Raw genomic sequence first — 10,035 nt, 5'->3', positions numbered from 1 at the left:
TATTGCCATGAAATGGTTGCTAATTAGTGGTACAAACCTTCACCAAGAAGTGTTTTCAATATCTATGGCTTTTTTCTTCATCAGGAACAGTCATAGGTATGTGGTGTAGTGATTTCCTCTTCTTTGTTGAAAACAACCTCCTCTGTGGCACAAGTTTCCTCTTGCAACTCCTTTCTGTGCTGATGAAAGGGCTGATGATGGGTTCTAACAGCACCTACATTTACCTTCAACGTCATCGCCAATTTTTGGCTAGCTTAACTTTAGCAGTTGACATGCCAGCAATGACTTCCAGAAACATTGAGACAGTCTTCTTCTTTTCATCTGAAAATGCTTCTGGGTTGTTGCAGCTAGTATTTGTGCTTACTTGTGCCCAACTTGCTTCCCTCTCATCAGTCACAGACAAATCTTCAGCATCAACAACAAGTGCATCTGACAGTACATGATTTTGCCATGGAATCTCACCTCTGCTCTTCTTTTCTGTTTGGCAAACAATATGAATGTACTTACATATATTTAATTTAATAATATAATCAATGCATGTGCAAGAATACTGATGAATGTGCACTTTGCATTTACTGCATACTAATTTACACTTGCAGTGAATGTCATTGTCCTTCACAAGGAAGATATCGTTTGATTTTGAAGAAGGTACTTCCCAACCACTGTCTACCTTAGTAATGAAGTCATCCATTAAAACAGACTTGTCCCTAGCACAAATGTATTTTATTGTAATAGTTACCTTTCCTCTCATGATAACAGTAAGCCCATCAAACAGCTTTGTGGTTACAAATGACATCAGTGCAGATATACCTTTGTCCAGTCTTTTCACTTGCTTTGCATTAGCATGTACATATTTTAAAGCCTTGTGCATACTCTCCAGGTGCATGTTTGTATTGAGTCCAGCTTGCATGTGACAATATGCCCAACAATTAACATATTTTTCATAGTAGGTACTCAAATAACAACTGAATTTGGATGTATCTGTATCACTACAGAGCTTCTGGAGTGCTTTTTGCAGTGATTCTTCAAATATAGCAACATCTCTTACCTGTATTAATGTCTTCACAAGCTTGTACACCTCAGTTCTCTGGTCATTATGTAGAACTTTACTGTTAATGTTGTTCGTCCATGCTCTATTCACATGCCAGGTGCCATTCAAGTCTCTTTGTAGGAGACCCCTCCATTTCAAGTGATACTGTAGGATTCTGCCAGATCTGACATAAATACCTTGGGGCAAATCTGTCCAACCTGAGATTTTATATAGTTGAAAAATATATTTAATACATCACTGTCATCTCTGTTAAAAATGAGGAAAGCGCATGGATATTCTTGTCTCTTATCAGCCAGTACTAGTATTGTGGTAAATTCAAAATCATAGCCATTTAGACCACCAGTCCCATCAACACAAATATAATCATTTCCATATTTTGCCAATAATTCATCTTGTGCAGTGTTCATTATTACCAACATGAAATCCTCACTTCTCAATTTCGCATGCTGGTTAGTGATTATTTCTTGAGGCTTATAAAATAATACGCACGCATTATCACTTTCCTGAACTTCTTGTACCCAAGCTTCTACGCTGATGGCATCGTGTTGATGTCTGACTGACTTTGAAGCCAAATTATAAGAAGCTCTAGTGTTATGCAAGTCCTGCAGTGTTGCGAGATATACTCTCTCTGAATTGGAATCCTGCACTGTTGATTAAATTTTGCCATGAACAATGGGAAACAGGATTCAGACAGCAATGTCTGCAACTATGCTCTTGTGGTGTCACATTCAAATGACTTAGATCTAGATCATATCCAGCACGAGTGGACACAAAATTAACAAGGCACTTTTTTTCCTTATAGAGGACTTTCATCTCTGCAGAGCACTTTCCATCAATTTTACTGCCTGCCATTTTGAGGTGTCTCATATCTTCAACTTTGGAGAGAACCTGACTTGAATGATGGCAAACATACTTACAGGTTGAGCAATCATCAACTAACTTACAATGCTGTGGTGTTTGACGAATCAGGATTGTGCAGTATGTTCAATTTCTCTTTCCACTTCAAAAATTGACATTCACTAGAGAACTTCAGATCTTCAGATTTCACACTTCATTGATGGTGGGGCTTGGAAACAATCAATTCCACACTTTTTTGACTCTGCTTCAGATGTGTATATAATACACTTCAACCTCTTTTGCTGCTTCATTATGCCCAACAGTTAGCATTTTTTTCATAGTAGGTCTTCAAATAATAACTGAATTTGGATGTATGTGTATCACTATAGAGCTTCTGGAGTGCTTTTTGCAGTGATTCTTCAAATATAGCAACATCTCTAACTTGTATTAATGTCTTCACAAGTTTGTACACCTGAGTTGGTGGAGTTCTAAATTTCTTTTCCAAGTAAAACTCTTGTCACATATTTAGCACTGATAGAAACATGAAGGTTCATTATTTGTAACATGATGTACGATTTTGTTCAACTGCTGTGGGTGCTCTCTGGAAATATGCTGCCTCAGAGTCTTCCAATAATTGTATTTGTTTCCACATTTTAAATGTTTTAATTAAACTGCTAAGAAGTAAGTGTGGAACAGGAAAGGAAATGACAAGTATTGGTGCAGGGTACCCTCTGCCATGGATCCTATGGTGGCTTGTGGAGTACCTACGTAGATTTTACCAGGAAAAACTCCGGAAATTTCAGGAATGTTATAAAATTCCAAGGAGTTCTCAATTTTAATGTAGCATTGAAATTGAATTTTATAAATTGCAAATTTCAAATTACCAAATATCTGAAAGTGTGTTACTTATATGAATAGTATCCCATATAAATTAGTGATGTTTAAAAATTAGTTAAACTACTGCTTGTGGCTGGTATATAGTGCAGTTGAGAGATAGGAAAAGACATTATTGTCGCATTCTGCCACTGCCTCCCCTACCCCATCTTCTCCTCTTACCATTACTTTGTCAGCAGTGTATTGATGCAATCATTCTCCTTGCACCTGAAATTCTCAGGAAATTTTTTTCCAAGTTGGTGTAACCACCCAGGAAATAGCTTTGCACTATTTAATTATTAACATTGCTGTTGCTGGTTATTTTCTTTCCACTGAAGAGGTGATACTGTTAAATTGAAGTACATTTACAGGAGTTGCACTATTCCTCAATGCAATTTTAAATACAGCATGTGGAATAATATTCTCCTTCAGATTTATTGAGGCTGTTGTGACAGTCCATAAGAAATCATCTATGTGTTTTTTCTCTGCAGTAGTCCACATCTGTGAGGTTCTCCTCACTGTATATGTATATGTATGCAACAAAAAGTATGTATCTACTCTGAGCCCTGTGAGAGCTGATAGCTTGTAGCATATGTGTTTCAGTGCATATGAATGAATGTTAATGTAATAACTAACATCTCATGTTTTAATCAATGGTATTTGCAGATCCTATTCCCAATTTACTAAATTTATGGTGTTCAGGAATTTGATTTGATTTACATAATGCCCATGTGATGTCATATCCCTATCCTAATTTACTACATTTTGACACCCAATGTAGGGCATACTTCAATGTACTCAGTAGATTCTTTTTTTTTACTTTTTGAGTTTACCTGATACATTAAGCTAAGCAAATACTGTTTTTCAGTATTTTAGCCATGAGTGTTGTAATATGTTGCAGCCATGCTATTATCTGTGTTTGGCCCCCTGAAACAATAATCATACCAAATTGTCTTATTTTTTCAAAGCTTTTGAGAAAGATTTAAATTTTGGATGCAGTGGGAAAAACGTTTTTGTATTCTTGAAGTCTTCAGAGTTTAATATTTCATTTAGTAAGCATTGAAAGCCAGTTGACTGACTATTTTGAACAACACATATCTGACAGTAGGTCACTTACAACTTATTCCCACATTTGTTTTATTCAGATGTCTGTGATAATTATAAGAATTTTACTGAGTCAATAAAAGTATATCCTTGCAGTATTTGTTTCTTATTGATTACCTTGCCAATTTTACACAATTAAAATTACTCATTGGAAATATAAAGGGGTACCACTAAAAGCTCATGACTTGATAAGTAATTGTTGATGAAATGGTCATCCTAGCAATGTTACGTAGTTATATACACCTTGCAAATGGTGCTGTATTGCTTCTCAGTAAAAGTACACACTACATGGTCCCAGCTCTCATCAGTCACAAAAATCCGACTGTTTTATAAAGTGCTGCCTATATCCTTCTCAGTACCCGTGGCTGCCTGAGTTGTGAACTAGTGTTGACAACTGTCAGTGCCATCTCATGATGTATATCCTGTACGTAGTTCTTAATCCGTAATTCTACACTGAACACCCAAGATGATTTCATCACAAGTATTCTTTCTGCTTAATCAAAAATGCACTGCAGTGCAAAAGGACTCTCAAAATTAAAATTGAACACTGGATAATTCAGGATGGAATACCAGTTATATTAAGAAAAGGATAGATTGATAATACCGCATAGATGAGCTGTTGAGTCCCAGATAGGCATATCAAAAATACTGCTATACATGTGTGTTTTTGGCCAAAGCGCCTTCTTCTGACGTAAAAAATACACACACCCACAGACACATCTTAATGCAATCACAGGTCTCTCACAAATGAGCACTGTGTCTGATCATGAACAAAGCCTTTTGGCCAAAAGTGCTCAGATGTATAGCAGTCTGTTTGTTGTGCCTGTGTGCAACTCAGTATCTCCTCTGTGTGGTGAGTTGAAATTTAGCCATTTCAAAATTAAAATATTGGACCTCATGCAGCAAACAGTTTATAATATGTGAAAGTCTCATGGCGATATGTGAAAACTTTTAGAATAATTTCCATCTTCATGTGCCTTCAGCTGGTATGTTCACACAAGTCTTGGGAACTCTAAACTGTTATAATGAACTTGATTTTTAATTACTATTAAACTGTTAGGAAACAAAGCTAAAAGATTCTTAGCATGAGAGGGGTACCTTGCATTTATGAGGTAGGTAAAGGGTTTTCCTGTGAGTATTGATTTTCCATAAAATTCCATTTGGAACCTGTGGAGCTTTTATTGCCATCTGGTGTCAGCTTCTGGCTGGTGGATATCCTTACAGCATACTGTTATGAAATAATCTTTTATTCATGCCACAGTCATCATACACACACATTTGTAAAGCAGGTGAGTCCTTACCATGGGGAAGTAAATAGTTTTCCCAAGATACATTGTGTATCCAAGAGCATCCCTATGCCACTCCCAATAACAACCCCTCACCTGTGGAAGACCGATGTGCATGACCTGCCCAATCCACTCGGCCAACACTTTCTATTTCCAGTCCTGTCACAGGCTTATCCTACCCCATCAAAGAGACCAGGCCTCCTTTGAAAGCAGCTGTGTTATATACCAGCTCTGCTGCAGTAATTGCTCAGATTTTTATATTGGTATGACTATCAACCAGCTGTCAGTGAGGATGAGTGGCCACCACAAAACTGTGGCCAAGAACAAAGTGTACCACCTTGTGGCACAATATGAGGCTTACATAACATGTTTGATTTCAATAGGTGATTTACAACCCAGGCCATCTGCATCATCCTCTTCACCACCAGCTTTTCTAAACTGCACAAATGGGAGTCAACCTTACAACAAATTCTTCTCTTCCAAAATCATCCCATCCTCAACTTAAGCTAACCTGCTGGCCCCACATCTTCCACCTAACTGTTTCCAGCTGCTTCTGACCTGTCATCTCACAATTCATCTCCCCTCACCCACACTATATGCTGTTCTCAGTCATTGCATACATTGGTCTTTTTTTCTTCTCTGCTTCTCTTCTTTCTGTTCCCCATCTTCTCCCTGCCCTACAGCCTCCTGATGCTGCATCTGTCAGCCCTATCCCGTGCCCTCTCTAGTACCTGCATGCCCCACCAGAAGGGCCGATTCCTGAATCCTCACTGATATCCCACTGTTCCTCCCCCTTCCCCACCCTGCTCTGAACCATTGTTTCTGCTCAACACATTTCTGTTGCAGTATGGCATACTTGTGTGTATGAGGTGTTCTACCTTATGTGAATGTGTGTGCATTTCTCCTTTCTGAAAAGGTCACTGGCTAAAAGCTTTTATGTACCAGAACGTATCTTTACAAAGAGTATCAGTATCTCCTTTTCATAGTATTATTGACTTTCCATTGTTAGATTTTTATTTGAAACATTAATGGAAGATCACAGTTGTGAACTGGCCAGGAGTTGAATGCAGGTACCTGATTATCTAGAGCAGTGCCCTCACCAGTAAGGATACTTCAGTCTTCCATTAATGTTTGAAAAGCAGCTCACACTCAGCTGCAGAGTGAATGATTTTGCCTGAGACAGGACAATTGGAACAAAAAGAGGCAAGTACACGAAGAATGTGAAAGTGTGAGGTGAGAGGAAACAAAACATCATCTAACAAGTGATCTCCTGAGGGAATATATACAAGGAAGAAACACATGCACACAGTTTTTCAATAATTCAGTTTAGTTATATGTAGGTGACAAGAGAGAGCAGTCCACCTTGCTACTTTTCATGGAGAATCTGTCAACACTGAAACTTCAGCTCGCTATTCACATGGTAACATATTTATATTGAAATGAACTATTATATTATGAATCCTCTGACAACACAAACAAAACTTAGAGTACATTATAAAACTACATAAACAATGTGGTATTACATTGTTGTGAGAAAGAGCCCTTGTGGATGCAAATGAGTAATAGTGAGTAATCTAATGGCTCTCTGATCTTGTTTTGCATAAAAAAACTGTAATAGAGGATAATATTTTTATTTGGATCAGTGTTAAATGGGGTGGTAGCTTCTATGAGAACTGAACTAAATTAATTTAGATAAAATAGGTTGGCGGGGTGGGCAGGAGGGAGGGGGTAGAGGAAGGGTTATTTGTTTCATTCTGAGAGAATGTGATACATTAATGGATCATCCTTGTAAACAACACAAAAGGAAAGCATTTTCAACCTAAACATCCCTGATTTGCTACAGTCAATGATACTGTTAAGACGTGAAAAATACCAATTTGTTGAGGTACATGACAATGCTGTGGAAAGTTACAGGTTTGAAAATTCAGACACTACAAAGTTTACACATACATGTCTCAAGTTAAGGGAATGCATTATGATTCTAGTACAGGTGCAGCAATGGAATTTTTTTCATTGGAAAATAAATTAGTAGAGCTTTACATTATTAGACAATATGCTCTCACTTCCAACAGCAACTCCTTTTCCCTCCATACTCCAGGCTGTTGCTGGATAGCAATCAAGGTGTCCTGAGGTACAGTGGAACCTTTGTTAATATCAGTGTGTTGTCCCTTGGTGATGTCCATATAATGATAGGTAAGTCTGCATTTCCGCTGCTTCCAATTTTGTCTGCATGGTGGATATATCCACATGAAATTATTTTTTTAATACTGAAAACTGATCATATGGTTGCAATGTTGTATTTATTCATCCAGTGATCATCTTACAATTGTATAGAATTTGTCATTGTGATAAAATAAAACTAAGTACTTAAAATATATGACAGGATTGGAAATTTACACTTGTATTATAGATTTTATTTAACATCGTCCCACATAATTTCCACTCACATTCTATCATCAGCACTTTTGTTAGTGAAATTAATGAATTAATGTCAGATTTATATTATGGAACATACAACAACAGGAAGCACAGTGGCATTGGATAACATCATATTATAGCAAACAATAAAAAAGAAGTGCTGGTTTGAAAAAGATAGATTTTAAGTCAAGGTCATGTAACTGCAATACATATAAAGGTCACGCAAGAGTGTAGAAGAATTTAAGTGTTTGTAGGTGCGGACGTTAAATAAGTATCCTTGGTTTTCTGCCAAGTTGGAAGACATATATTACAAAACCGAACACTTGCTGATTGGGTTTCACCTATGACAGCAACTTCTACAGAAAATGTAAGTGAAAATGACAGCACCTGAACTTACACCAGATTCTTTAAACACAAGTACTCAGTATTTAGGCAAATAGCTTACGAAGAAATAGACCTCAGTGTGATGAAAAGCAAAAATCTGAAAACTAACCTCAATGCTTGGGGCATATCCATTTAGCACAATAAGAAAAAGAATAATGAGAATAACTTAGGGAATGTAGAGAACCTATTAGCTGAGAGGTAACTTTCAGAATTCAGACAGTATGTGTGACAAAATACAAAATTTGGCTGAAGTTCTTCAGGGGAGTCAAATCACTGTACTGCTGCCAGTGTGAACCATACTTTCTGTATATGCAATTCACACAGTTTTAAGTTTTGCTACAAAGTTTTAGGGGTGGAAAAAGAATTTAGCAATGCATTCTACAACATTGGTTTTGGCCTCAATGAAAATGTTCAGAGTGCAAACATTCCATGAGCTAAATTAAAATTAACATTAAAGAACTCAAGTGGAATTATTTTAGGAACATTATTACAATAGTTTCTTACTAGTTTCAACAGTTTGACCACCAAGTACAAGCAAAGTTCCAATACCATCTTTTATATCCTGTTACAGCTTCTGCACCACTTGTTACCAGCAGACACATTGGCTGCACCAAAGACTGAGACACCGTGGAGTTTTACAATTATTTATTGGACTTTCTTTACAATTTCTCCCTCGTTGTCCCTGCCCAGCTCTGCAAATCCCTCCGCCTGGCTGCTGCTATGCAGATTCTCTGACAAATGCGCACAATGTGCACCACTGATCGCACTCGGGAGCCTAAGGCCACCAGTGCTCCGCTGAAACCAGGATGCCATGTGGTTGAGATGAACTCAGCACCCCAGTATGAGCACGACCATGGAGCCGTGAGGTCAGCTGCCGACGCCTCCTGCACCGGCGGCTGGGAAGCCCTCAGTTGCGACATCTATGAGGTCCCGTCATGGACAGACCATGTGCCATGTTGCCGTGAAGTCCAGGCATCAGTACCCAGCGGCACCTGTGACCAAGACCACGATGCGGGGTCCTGCTGGAAGTTCTCGCTGTAGTTAGTCAGCGATGGTGCCGACCGAACTCGGGCCAACCTCCAGAGCTGAAATTGACATCTGGCAGCGAATGGATGACTCCTGTGAGCTGGAACAGAATTCTGGATTTGTCATCTATGAAGACTGAACATTCGGACATGGACCACATCCGTCCTCAGATCCGAACTGCTTCGTAATGGATTTTGTCTGTTGCTGCCTGCGCTCCACTATTTATATCCGGCAGGAGGACATTTTTTACCCTCGGTGGTAGCTTGCTGGCCTCACTGCCCCTTATTCAGCACTCTCCAGGCTTCGCTCAGTGCTCGGTCTCTGAGCGTCCTTACGTCAGCCTGTTGGTAGACTGCTGCTGTCAGCAAGGCTATTTGTGCCTGCCTACTTCGAAAAGCCTCAGTCGCCAGCGTGCCTCTGTTTTGCCATTCTCCACTGTGTGAAGCAACGCTTACTACAAGTGGCTGCAACACTGCCTCCTCCTAAAAATTAAATTCGTCCCCGAATTTACCCTGTACGATAACTCTAGTTCTATCCTATATTCTACTTCTTCCCTGTATACATCCAGGTTGCCCTGCCTCATGCCCTACTGGTAATCCATTCTACAGGAATCTCATGGAGCGGTCTTGCATTAACATGCTGAATTTTCTGTTTTAATAAGACATATACCACACTGATAAATACAATCAACACGGCAATACTACTGGTTGAAAAACCAATGGTCACTATGCTACGTTTCTGCCTGGTATCGTACTCCTCCACATGCCTTAATAATTGCTACATTGAAATATGACCTTTCTCCGAATCTACTAGTTTATCTATTGTTTGCAATAAGGTAGCATCCAAGGTGTTGTTAATATATATCAAATTTTCTCCAGGAGTGATGCTGAATGACGCATCTGGCCAGTACAACATCAGATGAGTATCTGTAACCTTGGTGACTGTCACTGGTAAGCTGAAACAATCCCCTACTATTTCACAATTTGTACCGTTGATTAGCAAACCACTGTCCCATAATTCCATCTCCGTGGTTGCTGTCCAATTCCCATTGTCATA

General features: G+C 38.8%; 1 protein-coding gene across 1 annotated transcript; it reads right to left on the bottom strand.

Moving 5' to 3' along the window:
* Nucleotides 1–232: 232 nt before the first annotated feature.
* On the bottom strand, nucleotides 233–2,199 carry LOC126471003 (uncharacterized). The gene is made up of 4 exons (XM_050099057.1): nucleotides 2,102–2,199; nucleotides 1,789–1,943; nucleotides 1,290–1,697; nucleotides 233–1,248 (listed from the first exon to the last, which is right to left on the bottom strand). Exons 1-4 carry the CDS (start codon nucleotides 2,197–2,199, stop codon nucleotides 233–235), a joined length of 1,677 nt encoding a protein of 558 aa, XP_049955014.1.
* Nucleotides 2,200–10,035: the final 7,836 nt, after the last annotated feature.

This window comes from Schistocerca serialis, chromosome 3 (genome assembly GCF_023864345.2).
Source record: "Schistocerca serialis cubense isolate TAMUIC-IGC-003099 chromosome 3, iqSchSeri2.2, whole genome shotgun sequence".
Classification (NCBI taxonomy): domain Eukaryota; kingdom Metazoa; phylum Arthropoda; class Insecta; order Orthoptera; family Acrididae; genus Schistocerca; species Schistocerca serialis.
The sequence above is the reverse complement of the archived record's forward strand: the minus strand, read 5'-3'. Positions and strand labels throughout refer to the sequence as shown.